This window comes from Brienomyrus brachyistius, chromosome 5, assembly GCF_023856365.1.
Source record: "Brienomyrus brachyistius isolate T26 chromosome 5, BBRACH_0.4, whole genome shotgun sequence".
NCBI lineage: Eukaryota > Metazoa > Chordata > Actinopteri > Osteoglossiformes > Mormyridae > Brienomyrus > Brienomyrus brachyistius.
In genome coordinates, this window is record NC_064537.1 from 35,570,751 (window position 1) to 35,590,943 (window position 20,193).

At 45.7% G+C, this 20,193-nt stretch overlaps 1 protein-coding gene across 2 annotated transcripts in view; it reads right to left on the minus strand.

The window, feature by feature from the left end:
• Positions 1-15,782, minus strand: part of LOC125741793 (sulfotransferase 1C1-like) — a 52,631-nt gene extending 36,849 nt beyond the window's left edge. Inside the window, exons 1-7 of one of the 2 annotated variants that reach the window (XR_007397861.1) lie at positions 15,423-15,782; positions 11,756-11,884; positions 10,230-10,327; positions 10,008-10,134; positions 9,317-9,411; positions 8,662-8,842; positions 8,030-8,308 (exon numbers count right to left, since the gene is read on the minus strand). Coding sequence is in view for 1 of the 2 variants with exons in the window: in XM_049013144.1 (XP_048869101.1) it covers positions 8,196-8,308; positions 8,662-8,842; positions 9,317-9,411; positions 10,008-10,134; positions 10,230-10,327; positions 11,756-11,884; positions 15,423-15,600 (921 nt within the window). In the remaining variant the exon portion in view is untranslated. Of the gene's footprint in view, positions 1-4,331; positions 8,309-8,661; positions 8,843-9,316; positions 9,412-10,007; positions 10,135-10,229; positions 10,328-11,755; positions 11,885-15,422 lie in introns of those variants that run through there. The other variant, XM_049013144.1, reaches the window with a different exon arrangement.
• Positions 15,783-20,193: the final 4,411 nt, after the last annotated feature.

Below are 20,193 nucleotides of genomic sequence, written 5' to 3' on the forward strand. Positions count from 1 at the left end.
GGTGTCAGCTACAAATTTAACCAGTTTACTGTATGCATTGGTGTCAATATCATTAATGTAAATTATGACAGATAGTGGTCCTAAAATTTAACCCTGCGGTACCCCACTATGAATGCAGATCCACAGAGACATTGTGCCTCTAATAACTACTCGCTGCTTCCTGTCAGTTAATCAGTTTTCGATCCAAGCTGCTACAGTTCCTAAAATCCCTGCAGCTTTGAGCTTAAGCAAGAGCCATTTGTGTGGGACAACATCAAAGGCCTTCTGAAAATCTAAGTAGATCACATTGTAGGCCTTTTTGTGATCAATTTCTCTTGTAGCTTCCTCAAAGAACTCAAGTAAATTCGTTAAACAGGATCTACTTCTCCTAAATCCATGTTGGCTATCCCTCAGAATGTTATTTGCAACCTACCATCGTTCCACCTACCTGCTTTATCTCACCTATAACCTGGTCCAATGAGTGCATGGTGCCTCCCCAAGGATGTCGCTCAGGTTGGTGGTACGTACCTCGCCACCTCCAACCAGCCTTGCTTCGATGGGTTCACACTGCTCACAGCTCGGGACATGCTGGGGTCCCAGCAACACAACGGTTAGTGACACGACGGTATTGGTGGCTGGGGTGGAGACTGGCCGTCGAGAGGTACGTTGCCACTTGCCCTGAGTGCTCCCAGCTGAAGTCGACTCATCAACCTCCAGCTGGCCTGCTCCATACTCTATCTGTTCCATCCCGCTCCTGGTCTCACCTTGCTGTGGCTTTCATCACAGATCTTCCCTCCTCGAGAGGTAACACCGTCATCCTGACTATTGTGGACCAATTCTCAAAAATGTGCCATCTCGTCGCACTATCCAAACTCCCGAACGCCGCAGACCTTGCCGAAGTGCTAATTTCCTGGGTATTTCGTTATTATGGGATCCCGGAAGATATCGTGTCGGATAGAGGTGTCTTCAAAGCCATATGCACCAAATTTCTCAATGAGTCTAACCTCTGCTTAGCACCCCCAGTCCAACGACCTGGCTGAACAGACTAATCAAAAGGTGTCAAAGCCCTCCGACTTTTTTGCAAGGATAAATCTGTCGAATGGGAAACTTACCTGGTCTGGGCAGAGTACGTATTGAATGCTCAGGTGAACCCTGTTACTCGCATGTCCCCTTTTCAGTGTGTCCTGGGATACTCCCCGCCACTCTTCCCATGGGAAGCAAAGACCTGCAACCTGCAAAGATCAGGACTGGGAGGGCTTCAGCCCTGAAGAACGGTCTTGGGTGTGGAGAGCCGACGTCCTGCATCCTAACATGGTTGTGGAATTCCATCGGCTACATCCGTCCAAGCCAGCACCACGACCCCAAGGCAGTTCGCAGTGCCCTCCTCGGCCTCCTGGATGCAGCCGTCGGGGGGGGTTTACTGTCGCACCCACAGGGTCACACAGCGCAGCACAGCGGCTAGCAACCACCTTATTTTCCAGTACAATACTTAAAGCAACAACAGCCAAACTGCAATTGCGAAGTACTGTTGCCATGATAATGACCACTACTGAGCATTTCTTTGTCTCGTGTTTTCCCCGCTTGCCCTGCCCTGCCTTCTTTGTGCCCTGCCGCCTCACCTGCCCTGCTTCCCCGGTCGTCTCTGCCTTCCGACCTGCTCCTGCCTACCTTGTCTGCCTTCCCTGCCCTGTCTTCCTGTCCTGCCTGCCTCGTCTGTTCCATCCCTTCATCTCCTCATCCCGTCTCTCTCTGTAGGACTGATCTCTCTGGCTTTGAACCTCCTGCGGCCGACCCAACCACCCTTCTGGATCTCCCCTTTGGCCTTGGTTGCTTTTGGCTTTGTCAGTCTCAATAAACCCTTCTCCTGCATTTCAGGGGCTATCTCTTCCCTAGATCGAAATTGCCACAGGTACGTTTCTTCATTCATTCAACAATCGGTATAAACGGTATAAACTTTAAAAAGCACTATGTTTTTATGGTTAAATAGATCATGATTTGTTTTTTTTTTTTAATCTTGTTCATTCTTGAAAAACTGTTTTGCCATGTACACCACGAAGAAAAGGTCTGATGCTGGCCACTTAGTAAGTTAACGGTATATGGGGAGGGTTTCCTGTTGACCGTTGTTTTCTTTTAGAAGGGAAAGTGACAGAAACCTGTAAACCCAGATGTGCTGTACATGCGTATTTTTGACTTTTATTATTCAGAATAAACCTTCCAATCGGCAGAAGGAGACTGGGTCTTCATCTTCTGTTCCGTTAAGACACACACAACCATTGTAGCCCATGTGTCCAGCACTTGTGAGGCAGCCAAACTGGAGCCCGTGTCGGATCTGCCTGTCCTGCCGGCACCTGATCTGCCTGTCCTGCCGGCACCTGATCTGCCTGTTCCGCCACCTGCTGCAACTTCACCCGAGGCCCCTCTGCCTCCGCCGCCTGCTGCATCTCCACCCGAGACACCCCTCTGCCTCCACCGCCTGCTGCAGCTCCACCCGAGGCCCCTCTGCCTCCGCCGCCTGCTGCAGCTCCACCCGAGGCCCCTCTGCCTCCACCCGCGGCTCTGACCATGCCTGTGACTACTACCCCTGTGACTCCTGTCCCGGTCCCTGACCCTACTCCAGCCCCCCCAGCTCCAGTCCCCGAGGAGGTCCTGGACAATCTAGCCATTGCTCCTTCCTCCTTGGAGGAGGAGGAGCTCGAGTGGGATGCCTCAGGGACCTCCTTGATGACTTCCCTTCTCTCGCCTCGGCGAGGTCGACCCCGGCCTGATCCCCGCATGTCTGTGTCCCGGAAGGGGAGAGGACACAGGCGCAGGGCTAGGGTCCCACCCGCCCTGCTCCCTGGCTCGCCCTCCCTCGCTTTGACTAGGGCTTGGGGGGCGCCTACAGGTCCTGGGGCTCCAGGTCGGCGGTCGCCTGCGGGTCCAAGTACTCCGGCACGTCGGGGGACGTCGCCTTGGCCGGCTGTGGCTTCACCGTCGCCTACTGCAGCTCCCCCTCCCTCCTTGCCTTTGCCAGTGTATACCCCCCCCATCAGCCCTAATAAACCCTCGTTTGCCCGTATCCTGCCTACCTGCCTCATCCTTCCCTACTTCCTGCCTGCCAGTCTGCCTGTCCAACCCGTGAGTCATAACAGTGGTGCAGTGGGTAGCACTGTTGCCTCACACCTCTGGGATCCACTTGGGTCACATGTGTGTGGAGTTTGCATGTTCTCCCCATGTCGTCGTGGGGTTTCCTCCCGGTACTCCGGTTTCCCTCCACAGTCCAAAGACATGCTGAGGCTAACTGGAGTTGCTAAATTGCCTGTAGGAGTGCCTGTATGAGTGAATGGTGTGTGAGTGTGCCCTGCGATGGGCTGGCCCCCCATCCTGGGCTCCCTGCCTCGTGCCCATTGCTTCTGGGATAGGCTCTAAACCCTCTGTGACCCAGTAGGATAAGCGGTTTGGAAAATGGATGGATGGATGGATGGAGACATTTTTTCCATCAAAAGCAAAAATGAAACGGGAAGTGTCAAACAAAATATCAAGATCCATTTTGATTAGCTACAAGGAAAAACAAAAGTTAGCATTTTAAAAACGACTAGATATGTAATACTTGATAAAATATACATTTGAAAATTATGTTTATCACTTATTCATTTTTTTGTCCTCTTCCTCAATAGGAAGCTTGTGGTTCAACCAAAATGTCTGGATGTCCATCAGCTAAGGGACCAGGAGTAAGTAACAGGCTATTATTAATTGAATATCAAATCTTTGTCTTTTTGTCTCTGACTCATTCTGCAACACCACAATACACTGCAACCTTCATGCAATAGAAGAATGGAATGTACATCTCAAATGACAAAATTAGTTTTAGTGCATTATAAATAAATACCTTTAACCTAAGTATTAATGTCTCTCAACAGGATTCACTTAATCTGCATCCTCAGAGAAGCCATTCCAGTGCTACTGAAACTTGTGAGTAACAGCTCACTAAATAATTGTATTGCTATTGAATGGCTAGATTAGTAATTGTTTTTGAGTGACTGTCATTCTAGTGAAAGGTGCCCTTAGTGTTTATTTACATATGCTATATGTTTATGCTATATTTACAGCTAACTAATGATGTAAAAATATCAGTCACATATTAAATGAATTAGTATATGAAAATGAATTTTTCTAGATTTAATTTTCCTGCTTAATAGTTATTTTACCACATCTTTTTACCCAGTTGATAATCTTTGACCTTAATGATATATTGACAGTTCAATTATGCTGAAGATAACTGGGACTTACTGAATGAAGAGATGGAACATTATTGTCAGGATTCCAGGAGGACGGGCTGGCTGGAGGTGGAAGGACGAGGCAGATAGGCGGAATGAGGGCAAACGAGGGTTTATTCGGACTAACGGGGGTAGAGAGACGCACATTACAACAACAATGACCGACCTCAGACAGGGCATGACGTGGACTGATATACAAAAGTCAAGCCGAAAATAACAGGCAACAGCTGGGCACAATCGGGGAAGCACACGTGGAGGATGAGGGGGTGTGAAACACACGAAGATCAGATGAGCTGGACGTGACAATTTATTTGTTTTCTGACATTATCCACCCATCTGTTAGGAACAGCTGATTTGTTTGGAACAATCCAGATTTCTGCCAGAAAAAGAAAGCATTGAACTTTCTTTTATGACGCGATAAAGGGATTATAAATCTAGAACATGTTATTCAAAACAGGAAAGTTGTCGCATTCAAGGAACTTGTCTCAAAATATGGAATTAGCAACAATACATTTCTTGAGTATCAGCACGTGAAGTCCATTATTCAGGCGAGGTTTAACCCTAATCAGCTTAATTTAGAAATACCTCCATGGGTACTTGGATTTTTAAATCTCTCTTTCCCCAAATTACTATCAAAATTGTGTAAGTTATTATCAAAAATAGATGACTCAATTTCCCTCCCAACCTCAAAATGGGAGCAAGATCTATCCATTGATCCAGAGCAAAACTTTTGGAATCAAATATGTTTAAACACTTTCAAAATGACTAAAAGTCCTAACTTGCAACTTGTACAATACAAAACTCTCCATAGAATACACTACACAGGACAAAGGATGTTCCAAATGGGCCTTATACACTCAAACCTATGTACCCACTGCTCAGGTAACTTTCTGGAGAACTACATGCATGCAATATGGTCTTGTACACCGGTGCAGAAGTTCTGGCAGAGGATATGTGAAGATCAATTTGGTTTAATTACCATATCCCAACCTCACCTACACTGTGCATTTTAGGAGATGCAAGTGAGTTAGATATGGAAGAAAATAATAACACATAATCCTTACTGCCTTAGGCATTGGAAAGAAAACTATCTTCATGAACTGGAAATTTAAAAATAATTTGTGGATTACTCAGTATAGAAATTTACTGTTAGACCACTTAAGTATGGAGAGAATATCTGCTCCCTTCCAAAATAAACAATTAAGTGAATTGGATGCTCTCTGGTACACTCTGACCAATTCCGTTATATAGGGGGGGTGGTCGGCTGTGGTCTCATCTCCTCGGGATCCTGGCGGGTGGCGGGGTTGGGCCCTCGGGCTGTGGGCGTCTAGTGGTTTCTTGGGGCTGGGGGGCTGTGGCTGCCGTCTGGGTGTTTTCCCTGGCTGGGGGTGCTGCCTGTTGGTCATGGGGCGTGGGGTCTGGAGTGCTGGTGGTGGAGGGGGCTGGTCCTGGGATGGGCGGTTGGCCTCTTCGGTGCGGGGTCCGGGGCTCTGGCGCCTGGGGCCTGGCCGTCTCCTCGGTGGGTGTCCCCCCTGCGCCGGGGTGGCCTGTGCTCCCCCTGGGGTGCCGCCGGGGGGGGGGGGGTCCGTGTCGGGACGTCCGGCCTGCACAGTGTTGGGGGTGGCATGTCTCGGGCCTGCCACATTTTTTGTCGTTGAGTGTGGACTGCCCTTCGGGGTGGGGGGTGGGGGTGGCTTTTGCCGCTGGCGGTGCCCTGGGGTGTGGTCGCCGGGGGCCCCGGGTCCGCTCCTTCCCGCGTGGCGGTGGGGGGCTGGGGTGCCTACTGAGCCAGCTGGTTAGCTGGCTCTCTTTTGCCAGGGGGTGAGCAATCTGCCCCCTGGCCTTATGAATCCCAGCCCCTTCCCCCCTCATTTACAATATGCCATATTCACATGTAGGACCTCGGGGGGGTGTATGCCGTGCATACTGCGGTGGGGAGGGCCATTTACGTGGCCTTACTCACCGTATTGCGCGGCCTTCCACCTCCCCCTGTTTTAATTGCACATTAATCATCACATACCAGTAATCACACAGGGCCTTGGGGGGCAGGGGCACCACTCAGAGGCTGGTGATATCACTCGCCTCTGTGCCACTGCCGCCCCCAAATTTTACTCACACCATATACACTGATGGGGGAGTGATGTGGAGGAGAGCTGTTCACAAACAGAGCTCCTCTACGCTTCCCCCGTCAATTTTTAATTCATCTTAGTTTCTCAACAGCCATACTCATCCCCTACACTACATACAGTCTCATACATCTCCACACGCATCCAATACTCTACCTCTCACACAGGTTCATGGGGGAGGAGAGTGGGCGGGTCTTCCTACACCCCTGCTCTCCACTGGTGGTGTGGGGGGGGGGGGGGGGGGGCGCTTAGGTGGTAGCTCGGCGGGCGGCGCCCTGGGGTGGCGGCTGGTGCTGGGGGTTGCATCCGTTCTCCCGCATGTCGGAGGGCAGTCCGGAGTGGATGGGCCTATGTCTTTGTGTCTCTGTGTGTGGGTGTCTGTGTATGTTGTGGGGATGTGTGTAGGGTGTATGTGCATGGCTGAGAGGTGTGTTTGCGGAGTGTCTGTGTGGATGGTGGGGGCCTGGGTCTGGGGCTTGCTGCTCCGTCCTGGGTGCGGTTGGTCTCTAGGGCATGGTTGCTGGCCCCTTCCTTCGGGGTGGTGGCCTGGGGGGGGACTCGGGCCTCCCCGACGTGGATGGGGCTCTCTACCGGGGGCTGGTCGCACCCGGCCGCCTGGGGTCCCAGGGGCCCTGGCCTTGGCTCGTACGGGAGCGACCGCGCCTTCGTGGGGTTGGCTACCTGTTGCCTCTGGTTCTCTGGGGTTCATGCCCTTTTGGCTGCGGGGGCTGTGTCTGGGACCTCCCTCCTCCCCCCGGCTGGGGCGGGGGCGCGGCTATCATCAGGACGTGGGGCCTCGGCTCTTCCATGCTCTTTGGGGGCTGTGGACGTCCTGGGCCTCCTGGGTCTGTCTCTGCTGACCTCTGGCTCTTGTGGGGGGTGGTTGTGGCCTCCCACCTTTGCTATTTAGTACATTCCATGTTGTAAACACACGCACACAACACACACATGCAACACACACACACAGCACACGCACACTAGCCTGCATCTTGCCTACACAATTGAGCACACATGTACATATACTGTATTTGCATGCACCCATCCAAGCACACTCTAAGATTTTATATGCTTGTATAGTTGTGTTACTGTCTGCATGCTTTAATTTTGTTTACTCCTTTCTGAATCTATCCACTCCTTTTTTTTCTTTTTTTCTCTCCTTTCCCTTCTTTTTCCTTCTTCTTTTCCCCCTCCCAATATGTCCCTCCTCTACGGCCAGCTCACCCACTGCAATGTTTTTACATGTGTGAAAAATTAAATAAATTTTAAAGTAAAAAGAAATCGATTAACATGAGGGGGCCTATACAGAGCTTATAGACCCCCTCATGGTAAAGCAAACATGATTGGCACAGCAGTGCATTCAGACTATGATTCTGCTTGCTAAAGCTGCCGGACAGGACAAGGGGAAGAAAAAAGAAAAAAAAAAAAGAATCTTGTCTGATTTGCGAAGCATACGAGCCAATTGAGACATTGAGGAGTGGAGAATTTCCTTATATTCCCTGTTTTCCAGAAAACCCCATTCTACCCATTCAATCCAAATACTAAAACTAAGATAAAGGGAGATAAATGTTAGATAAAATTAGTGACCAGCACTCACTGCTCTGTTTGACTAAGAGTCAGAGCCAGTTACCACTGGCACACAGCAAGAACAAACAGACCAGACTCACATACCTGACTACAAATGGAAGACAGATGTGACAGTATTGTATTGAACATAGATCAAAATCCAGTGACTTACTACTCAACCCACTTCGCCCATACTCACTCCCTTTATCTTAGTATTTGATGAAGGTTCCCTGGAAAACAGTAAATAATAAGGAAATTCTCCAACCCTCAGCTAAATGTTCATCCTGAAAGGAATGTTTGTGCCTTTCATTTGTCTTTCATAATCTTCTTCAAATAACTGCAGCTGCTCTGAGGAGAAATGATTGGCCCAGTCACCCACTTCACCTGCAGAAAAGAAGAACGTGCTTTCAAAATATACACTGGCATTCATCTGAGTCACTTTGTAACAAACCTCAAATGCATGTATAAAGGAAACAACTGGAAAAAAGAAATGGTGGGTATCCTAATATGGAATATTATGTGACTATCTGAACAAACTTCATAATTATTGAAATTGTTTCAATATACACATGCAATGTAACATTTTTCAGCAAACCTGAATTACTTATTCATTAATTCACTATACTACTTGTCCGCTTATCCCAGCTTATCCCAGAAGCAAAAGATGCAAAGCAGGAAAGAAACCAGGATGGGGTGCCTTTAAATAAACAATTAAAGATCTGTTCCAAAAGACAAACCTTTTCTCATAAAAGGTGAGACAGAGTGGTCAAAGATCTCCTCCGGCACAAAAGTATAGTTAGTCATTGGGTTGTCCTTCATGGCCTTGAATGATGTGAGCTCCACAATGCTCCCTATGACATCATCAGAAAGCGACAGATCCAAGTACTTCATGATGCGTTCCACCTCACGGCGAGGATTCTGCAGAAGTGACAAAAAGAAGGGAAGCTTCAAGTTTAAAATTATATTTGTCACATACACAGACTTACGCTGTGCCACTACAGTGAAATACTTGAATACCACTGAGTGATCATGAAAGGAAATATGTGGCAATGCAAGAGAAAATGAGAATTAAATTTTTAGATTTAGATTTAAAATTTTGAAAAAGTGATTCAATCTATATGTGGATGCACTGTTTTAAATGAATCCTTCATGAATGATTCTGACTCATGCAGTTTTATGTTCCTATATGTAAAAAATGCCTGCAGAAGTAAATGAACCATTTATTTTGATAAGCTGTCTCATATCTCTAGTATCGGAAGATAAAGAAAACCATGGAGATTAAGGGCTGTACAGAGGAACAAGATAAGCTGAAAATGGGTATTGATTCATTTACTGCGCAAGACTACAATAGAACCTGCAGTGTTTTTAATGATGCGGGGTATGACATCCTACCTCTTTCATGTCTTCGTAAAACAGATATAAAATGTTCCTCTTTTCTCTCTCTTCCCAGTAACCCTTCACGTGGTCATACCAGGAGCCCCAGGCCACTGTTGGTGAATATGGTGAGAATCACATACTGCGTAAGATATAAAGTAAGACACTTGCTAATGATGTATTTGTTACTTTTAAGGGGCAATTTTATGATCTTTTAAGGTCAGGGGCTAAAAAGGGCCATAATTCAAACAGAGGGACCAAACATATCATTAGTAAATGAAATGATTTGAATGGGTGAATGACAGGGAAGGGGGCGCTCTGGGAGCCAGTCAGCTTTCAGCTCCAGTTAGCACCCTTGTGACCATACCCAAGAACATGCCTCTCATTATTTTCTACATAATTTTGCAACTAATATGAATGTGACCTATGCCAGGACTCTTCAAAGCTGGACCTCGATTCCAGATCCAGGCCTTGTTTTCAGATCTCCCAGGTAGTTAGTTTAATAATAACTGATTCTGATTGGCCACAGAGGCTTCACACCTGGCTCACAAGTAAAGGACGGCTGGAAAATCAGCAGTGCTTGGCCGTTGAGGATCATGATTTGAATAGCCCTGATTTACGCAGTATGGGCATTTGGGGTATATTTTCAGTACCAGTTTCACGATTTCTTTTACAGGATAGTGTTCTTAAGAAGAAATGTTTCTCTTACACTTTCCCTTCATAAACTTGTGGATGTAGCCGTCCCAGGGACCTGGATCAGGCTGGGTATGGTTCATCCTGTCAAAGTGGTAGTAGCTCACCAGGTTATCTTTAGAATTTCGAGCCACATAAATCACCTACGGGTTCAATGAAAAATCCATAAAGTTACTTTTTCATTATCACCATTGCAAGTGTGATAGGTTACAGGACATTACTACTGTCTCACTCCTACCTTGCATTTGTTTTTCCAAAATCCTTCAGGTACCAGCTGGATTGGGAGATGGGTCTTGATTACTCTAGGGGGATTCATTTTATTGAGAAGATCCAGACCTAAATCAGAAACAAAATTTAAACCCCAGCTTAACACCTTAGTGAAGAAGAACATTTAAGTGGAGATTTGTGTTAGTACATAGACTGGAACACCTACTGTACAAAATTTTGAAACTTTTTATAGAGCAGCATGGTCATAATAAACTATAATTTTAGTAGATTATTGTCATGCCCGGCTCGTCCGCTCCTCCTGTGTGCCACGCCCCCTGATTACCCACGTGTTTTCTCCCGATTGTACCCAGCTGTGTCTAGTTAATTTGCTCAGTCCTGTGTATTTCAGTCCGTGTCTTGCCTGAGTCCATTGTCTGTCATTGATGTTACCCAGTGTTTGTCCGTGTCGGTTACAATTAAACCCTCGTTTGCCCCGACTCCTGCCTGCCTGCCTGCCTGTTCCTGAGCTCTCGCTGCTGAGTGATCTCCCGTCTGACTCGCAGCGTGACAATTAGCTATATTTTCTTTGCAGAAAAGATATGAAAACATCAGATCTAAGCCTGGCATCCCATCTAGGCTGTATGCCACTCGGATGCCTAGGAAAGGATGCAGGTAAGGTAATTATTAAATGCAACTATGGGTTCCATAATCCAATACTGACATAGTAATAATATACAGTATATATACTGTATGGACAAAAGTTTTGGGACACACCTCTTAATCATTAAATTCAGGTGTTTCATTCAGACCTATTGCCACAGGTGTATAAAATCATTCATCTAGCCATTCAGTTAGGTTTACCAACATTTGTGAGAGAATGGGTCATTCTGAAGAACTCAATGAATGAATTCAAGCATGGTACTGTCATAGGGCACCACCTTTGCAATAATTCAGTTCCTGAAATTTCTTCCTTGCTAGATATTCCACGGTCAACTGTAAGTCGTATTATTGCAAAGTGGAAGCATTTAGTAATAACAAAAACTCAGCCAGAAAGTCTAGAGCTGCAAACTTCCTCTGGCATTAACCCCAGTAGAAAAACTGTGCACTGTCTGATGTCCCAGCAGTTGCACACAAACCTTACCAAGTGCAATGCCAAGCCTCAGATGGAGTGGCGTAAAGCACACCACCATTGTACTTTGGAACAATGGAAATGTGTTCTGTGGAGTGACGAATCATGCTTTTCTGTCTGGCAATCTGATGGACAAGTCTGGGTTTGACAGATGCCAGGAGAATGTTATCTGCCTGTCTGCATCATGCGAACTGTAAAGTTTGATGGAGGAAGAAAAATGGTATGGCCTTGTTTTTCAAATGCTCTTCTGGATGAATGAGCAAAAATTCTCACAGAAACACTCCAAATTATTGTGGAAAGCCTTGCTATTATAGTCGCAATGGGGAGACCAACTCCATATCAAAGCCTCTACATTTAGAATAGGATGTTACAAAACTTTGCGTAGGTATAATGGTTAGGTGTAGAGATGAAGCTTAGGAGAGAAATACCGGAGGGGATTGGGGGTGGGGGGCTGATCTCAAGGAAGGGTATCCGCACAGCCACATTTGCTCTTCTGCAAGCTTCAGCATCTCCATTATGCAGCAACAGGTCCACTATCTCCTGAGTCCATGTCGTTCCTAAAGGAATATAAAACGGGAATGTTGATTTAATTAACTGACTGCAAAGATCCATCATTGTCCAGCTACAGTGATGAAGTTTGATTTTAAGGAATAAAATCACCCTTTTTCTTCCTCTGTTTGATGAGGTCATGGTAGTGTTCACACAAGTATTAGGCAAAAAGATCTTAGAAACCACAACCATCTACTGTCTCACTGCAGCCAGCTTGTACTGCTCTTTGAGTTGTTCTGTGGATTTAGTAGTTAGTGCTGCAAGGAGCCAAGCCTTTGTTGAACCCTTGGCAGATGGAATACATCTCTAGCTGTATAAGGATGTGCCCAGCTCTTCCATCTACTTCATTACATGGTGAAGGAGGGAAAAGAGTGACGATCCACAGAGCGGCCCCAAAGAAAAGGGGATTATTAACAAGACAGAGCATGTAGGTCGTCTCTTTGCTCATCCAGCTCACCTGGGATCTGTCAGCCATAACCCCGATCTACCAGCCTGAGGAGATGAGCTTACTCATAGAGAAGATAAGACAGGTGGTCCGCCTGTGACAGACCGACCCTCCGAACCACTACCAGAGAAGAAAAAATCTGCTCCCGTCTCTTCTGCCCTTTTCCTCGAAGGAGGCAGAAAAAGAGACAAACACCAACACCAACTGGTCCAGGTGAGAGCCCCGCCATGATTTAACTATTTCATTGCCAAGGAGGAACTGACACTGTGCCTCCGGTTACCTACCCCATCTACCCGGCTTTCTAACCTGCCACATCTCCAGTTTTCTGCCCAGGTAAAGCTGCCACGGCCCTGCCAGACCTAGGAGAGACTGTTGCCCTTCCCAGCCCTGGAGAAGCTGCTCTGCAAGTGCCTGGCTCAGGAGAAGCCTCCGCTGCTCAGCAAGCACCTGGTCCTGGTGAAGCCTCCGCTGCCCCACTAACATCCAGTCTGGAAGAGTCTGTCGTCGCTCTACTAGCATCTGGCCCAACAATAGCCGCTGCTCCACTAGCATCCATCCCAGAAGAGGGCACTGCTGCACCCTGCCCAGGAGAGGCCGCTGCCATGCCCAGTTCAGGTGCCCCGGTTCTGTCCCACCCTCTGGATGGCTCAACTGCAACTTCACTGTGCTTTGCTCAAAGTTCCAGTTCTGTCTTGCTCATTATCCAAGGCTCCTACTGTGCCTTGCTCATTGCCCAAGAATCCGGTTGTGCTGAGCCCACCATGCTGTGCCGGCTTTCAGAGGGTCCCGCCATACTTCTGCCTTGTCAGCCCCTGACCTGCCTGTGATTGCAATGTTGGCCCCTAACCCACCTGCGGCCACCTCTGGGTCTCTGGACGGCCTCCTGTTCCCATCCTGAGGCTTGTCCATTTATTCCAGGGCCCTCAGTGCCAGGATGGGGTCAATGGTAGACTTCTTAGGTATAAAACCAAACTGCTTTGGTCACTGGTAAGCGAGTAAGTGATCACAGATCCTGTTGAGGATTGGAGGATGAGCCTCATCAATCATAGACTCAAAGACATACAATGTCCTAGTCAGAGGATCAGCTCCAAACAGCTGCTCAAAGTAGCTGGCCCAGTGGGTCACAACTGCAGTGTTATCTACAAGGACCGTTCCAACACCTGCCCTAACTGCGACTTTCTGAGGAACAGATTCAGATATGCATTTTTCTATAAGCAGGATGTGTGTCATTAGACCATCGATCGTGTGTTACTTGCTCACAGATTCCTCTAACAAATGTCTCCTTATTTGCCTATCCTTCTCTGTTCTTGGTACCGACCAGAGTTGCCGTCAAGCTGTATGCTGCAACTCCTCTCAATAATTTCCAGCGTGGCCTGCAAGATGAAGCACCTCCTTATGGAAAGACCAGCAGCACTAACACAACTTTCAGCTACCTTCAGTTTCTTATCATGGAGGTCTCCCACATCACATCAGGATCATCAGTCCAAGCTAAGACTGCAAGTTCCTCACACAAATTGCTTGGAAACTCATTAGAAACTGCCTGATCTTAGAGTTTAGCCAGGTCCAGCCTCATTCTCCTAGAAGGTGGTAGCCTACTGGACCTAAGCTGAATCTTCAGAGTAGAAACAACTTTGTAGTCAGAATTCACTATGGTCACCAGACATATAGGGAATGACACGATCCTCATAGCCCAACCCTGTCAGTGCCAGTAGTCGCACTGAAGTGCCCCATGACCAGAGGAGTGTCACCTTGTGGGCACCCATCAACCATCGAGCAAAGCTGTGAATAAAATGTTTCCCTCACTGCTATCGGAGCATATACTGACAGAATAGACAAGAAATCCACAGAGTGCCTTAATCTTAGTTTCATAAAATGGTCATTGAAAGGAGTGACATCAGACACCATCGGCAGGAGTCGATCCACCACAACAACAGCGACTCCCTGAGAATGGCAGCCATTAGAGAGACCAGACCAATAATAGGTGTAACCATCTATAGAGATCTGGTGACTCTCTGGTCTGCGTACCTCAGGGAGTACCGCCACTGAAATGCGGAGTTTATAAGGCTCCTTTGACAGCAGAGTGCAGACAGTCATCGTGCCAGAGAGACACGGCATCCCACGCACCTACCTAGATAAGACACTTCCTATTAGGACCCGAGAGCTGCTATGCACCAGGTGACGCCTCAATAAAGTAATAAAGTTAAAAAAAGTATAAAATGTATGAAAAAACAAGTCTGATAACAAGCAGGAGGAAACACGCTGAGAACAGCTATTAGCCAGACACTGGCTCTGCTTGTTCAAAGCAATGGGCACCTCCATCCATCCATTTTCCAAACCGCTTATCCCACTGGGTCGCGGGGGGTCCGGAGCCTATCCCGGAAGCAATGGGCAGGGAACAACCCAGGATGGGGGGCCAGCCCATCGCAGGGCACACTCACACACCAGTCACTCACACATGCACACCTATGGGCAATTTAGCAACTCCAGTTAGCCTCAGCATGTTTTTGGACTGTGGGGGGAAACCGGAGTACCCGGAGGAAACCCCACGACGACATGGGGAGAACATGCAAACTCCGCACACATGAGACCCAGGCGGAGACTCGAACCCGGGTCCCAGAGGTGTGAGGCAACAGTGCTAACCACTGCACCACCATGCCGGCAATGGGCACCTAACCCAAGTAAACCTCTCTGTCCAAAGCAAAGCGCAGTTAAATCATTGCACAACAAACAATCTAGGTCCTCAAGTGAGACTCTTAAATGAATAAAAATTCTCTGAAATTCAGTGTCTGACAAGGAAGGAAATGAATGTAAATAACCAGGATTCCCCACTCAGAGAACTGAATTTTTCAACAGCACTGCAGATTTCTAATAAACCAACTTTTTAGTAATAGGTTCCCAATTTTTAAAAGCAATCTGTATGTATTCTTATATAACCAATGGTGCTTGGATAATCACAATGAATATTGGATATGAAGGTAAAACATTTCTCACCACTAACTCACTGGTTGTTTTGATTTTCAGTCTATTTCTGATTTCCCTCCTTTTAGATGAACCACGATTGCATGAATCCACCCCACCCCACCACCTTTCCTCTGTCTCACCTGCTTTGGGGTATGTAGAGATGAGAAGATCAGAGGGGTCAGGACAGAAGGACCAGATTGATTCCCAGTTCTGAGCAATGGGCTCCATTAATGGGATGCCCCGGACGCTCCTCAGGGGGAAGCGGCAGATCATTTTGCTGGCTCTCCTGATGGACTCCTCGTATGTCAGCTCCTCCATTGCTGTTACGAGCACAAGCTCTGGCTGGGAATAGATGTCTTCTTGTCTTTCTGTTCGTGATTATTAGGTCCTGGGTTACTTTTTGTATTCGTCCCTTCTTCTTATGGTTAGTCTGTTCAACACTAGTTTACTTCTTCCCTTTTGAGGATGTTGTGCAACTTCTGGGATCTTGTGCAACTTCTTAATTCAGTTCCAACTGCTGGCTTAATAATCTGTGGAAAAGGTAAGGGAGCGTCTGGATTTTTTACATCCCAGCAAAAGAAGGAGAAAAATTATAGTTAAATCACTGAACTTGGCAAACTGAGTATTTGCAGACATTCCCTAGGGATGAAACTTATTTTTACAGGTGAAGGACATTGGAATGTAGAAATACTGGTCATGTTTCTGATTTTCGGAAAATGATATTAACACACATCCACATTCCTAAACTTCTACACTGAACTGCACAGATGTGTTAATTCACACTTCACTGACTAAAATAAAACACAATGAAAAGCAAAGTGAGAGATTATAATGTAAAATGCTAGCAAAATGTTTCTCTCTCTCTCTCTCTCTCTCTCTCTCTCTCTCTCTATATATATATATAGTGGTGCAGTGGTTAGCACTGTTGCTTCACACCTCTGGGACCCGGGTTTGAGTCTCCGCCTGGGTTACATTTGCGGAGGCTAATTGGAGTTGCTAAATTGCCCGTAGGTATGCATGTGTGAGTGAATGGTATGTCCTACGATGGGCTGGCCCCCCGATCCTGAGTTGTTCCCTGCCTCGTGCTGTGGAAGTAAAATTGGACATTGGCAGGCCCGGGAGGTTGGCATATTGGGTTGGTCATGTCTTAGGCCTTAGGCAAGACATGATTGTTTTAAATACTGTGTGACCTCGCTTCACGATAGCAGCCTGCAGTAAGTTCCGCAGACCCCGAGGAAAGCTCGGACCTTGGAGAGGCAGACAGTGGAACAAAACTGGTGCACAGCGAGTTATAGCTTTATAAAATAGTTGTGGCAAACAATACAGATGTAGCCGCTTCAATTTTCCCCTCCCAGCCTGCCAAAAGCCAGCCAAAGGGACTGACCCCCCTCCTTCTGGGGGTGTGCCTAAATTCTCATCTAAACCCGCCCATTTATTCACTTGCAGGGTGTTACCATGAGATGGCGCTTTCTTTACAAAAACACATTTTAGTTGTGGTCACAAGTTTACATACAACACGTATCAACCAGAATCTTTTGGTAGCCTTTAGCAAGCCTCTGGCATAATTCTGGCTGAATATTTCACCACTCTTCTTTGCAGAATTTCTAGTCCATTTAAACTAGTTGGGTTCCAGGCACAGACCTGGCTTTTCAGCATAACCCACAACTGTTTTGAAGCTTGGCATCCTGATCAGGAGTGACAATTTATATAAAAACATAAGAACATAAGAAATTTATAAATGAGAGGAGGCCATTCAGCCCATCAAGCTCATTTGAGGAGAACTGTAATAGCTCAGCAACTAATAGCTAACTAATTTGTTGTTCTAATATTCATTTATTGTATTGTATTATTCCTGTAATATAATGTGATTGCACATTTTATACTTCAATGTTTAATCTGTTGCATGTTATAAACTGTGAAAAGGCTAGTATTGTGTGTTTTCTTACAGTTTTTTTTTCAATTGCTAAGACAGTACGATAGATTCTACTCTGTCTCTTCACATACATGATCCATCCTTGGCATTGCTCTGGAGAAATATCTTGACATACAGCATTCATTGTTTGATCTTGTGTCAATTAACATAATTTGTTTATTTTATGTGTTTTTTACAATCTATTTTAGAAAGGGTCTTGATAGTAATTTAGTAAAATGATATATTTCAGTTTTGACCGTTTTACTAGCGGTTTTAGGGTCAGTATGTACTTATGTGCAAAATGGCCTCTGGTAAATTAATTGAAGAATAAATTTTGAAGAATTTAGTTATTGATTGCATTTTGTATGAAAGCAAAGCAAAATGCTTAACAGTTTAGCCCACATAAGCTAATGTTGTGGTGACTGTATGAAACGTTTTGAGAAAGCAACTTCAGTACTTCTGTCTTAGCAATTGAAAAAAACTGTAAAATTCACACTGCCTTTCCAAACTGATTAGTGTGAGGAGCAGTGACAGACATTCCAGACTGATGGGCCATTGACAGTATGCAAAGGTGTGGTGACTCCAAAGTCACTTCAAAGTTGTAACACTTTAGTAATCAAACCTCATACAATTCACCTTTGTGTAGCCAGCCCCTATGTCTATAAGCTTCAGAGCTCAAAAGTCTTGGCTCGAAATGTATATAATGTGATTTTTTTTTATTGTTGTTTAAGAGATACAGTAAGATATCTATGTGCATATATTGTGTGTGAGAGAAAGGGCAAGTTCTCACAAGCATTCGTGATTGGTCAAGTTGCTGTGAGCTCCACCTCCATTAGCCAATGGGATTCAACGAAAACAATCAACCTGGTCACCTCACTCTGTTATACACATTATGGGCAAGTTGATAAACTTAGGTTAGTTACCCAACACCCAAACACACAAAAAAATGGCCAGTATTCCCCCTGCATGCTGGAGCTCAGATTTCACTCGCAGACTCACGTGTGGTTTTTTAACTCTTCCCTCCTGATGTGAATATGAAAAGCTGATGCCGTCAGCAGCCTTTCACACTGTCCCGAGGCCGTTTCACAGGACAAAACAGTATTTTCAGTGGTTGCTATGTGTTTGTAACAAAAATATAAAGACTAGGTTTTAATAGATTCTGTTAATTCCCAAGCACACAGTGTATTCAAATAAACGACTACAAATGAAGCAGAAGAGTAATATGTACTTTCGAAACTAAAAAAAAAGGCAGAAATAAAAAATACACAGGGATTATTTTATTTTTAAAAGTACTGAAAAATACAGTATGATAACTTTCATTTTCATATACCACACTTGTCACGCCCTCTCAGGCGGAACCCGCCGCCCACTCCTTCTCAGCACCGCCCGAGTAGGCAGGGTTTCCCAAGTGTTCCAAATGTCTCAGTAATGAGAGGCTCTAGATAAACCAGGAACACCTGCAGCTCAATGCCAAGTATTGTGCCATTACTATGAGCCTTGCCAAGCAATTACTTGTCTCTCGTGGTCCCGCTGTTCCTTCCCTGTTCTGTATTCCTATTGTGCTTGCCTTACCTTGTCTTCTATCTTTCCCCAGACTCACTCCCGTACCTGACCCCGCTTACCTGCTGATCCCGGCTTCTCCAGTTCCCCTTCCCCTGTGTGGTCATGTCCTGTGTGCCCGTGTAGGACTGACCTTCTGGCTTTCGACCTCCGCTCACGGCTTACGACCATCCTTCTGGCTTTCGACCCCAGCTAACGACTCACGACCATCCTTTACGGATTTCCCTTTTTGCATCGCTTTCTGCGATTACAATAAACTATCTGGCTGTGTGCATTTCTGGATCCTCGCCTGGTTACTCTGTCTCCGGTCACAACACTGTCCCTCATTGCTCGACAATATCAGTCTTATTACTTTGTTTAGGCCTGTAATTATTGTATTGCATGCATCTTGGGTCTGCCTTATCTCCTAAAGGAGAAGTAAAATACAAAATTCACACTGACTAAAACACATCTGATGAGTGAGAATAATTTTCTTGCATGTAGGCATATTGTCTTCCTTTAGAAAATCTTACCAAGTATAATTATCTTATTGCACTGGCAGATTTTACTAGTTTTAAGCCATGTTTGGGATCTTGTCTAAATATAAGAAAATTATTCTTGCTTAGATTTTCATTTTGTGGAGTTACAATACCTGATTTCAAGTATCTCACCTGATTTCACCAGGTGAATAGGAGCTGAATTTCGACGTCAAGGTACAAATGGGTCACAAAGAGTATTCTTTCTTTCCGTGAATCTGGATTAGCAACATTTTACCGTAATATGCCTCTCATTTGTTTATTTTTTGGCTTTTCTGGAGTACTGAATACGGCAAACATGACTGATAACTAATATGTAACAACTGTACAGTATACAAATATTTTTGGTAGACGACCATACTTTTTTTAAATTATAGTCTTACAGTTTCTACTTTGCATGCCAACAACTATTTTGAGTGGTAGTGTTTTCATTTCTTTGTGAGTTTAGCTAGAATTTTAGGGTTTGTGCTTAGTGGATTGATTAAAGGACAGGCGATTTTAGGAAATGTTTTAGCAATTCAGAAAAACTGTAAAATGTTAAGGCATGTCAGACTACTTTGAAAGTGGGTGAGAGGCCTCAGACTCCAAAGGGTTACAGTAAATACTTATTATGATATGTTTCTTTTATGTTCCTCTTTTTGAGGCTGGTACTATGACAAAAAATTCCCAATCTATACAGTGCTACTTTATCATTCCATCCTCTTTGTGCAATGTAATGATGTAAAGTGCAGTCAGTAAAACAGCATGATACTACCACCACCCTGCTTGACCATTGGTTCAGTGTTCTTAGGTTAAGAAAGCAACCTCACCTTGATCCCCTGCAAACATATCTCTTTTCATTGTGGCCAAGCAGAGAAGTTAATGAGACATTCACACGTCATTGTGACTGCCCCCCATCCCCAACCCGTGAATATGCAGCCATCA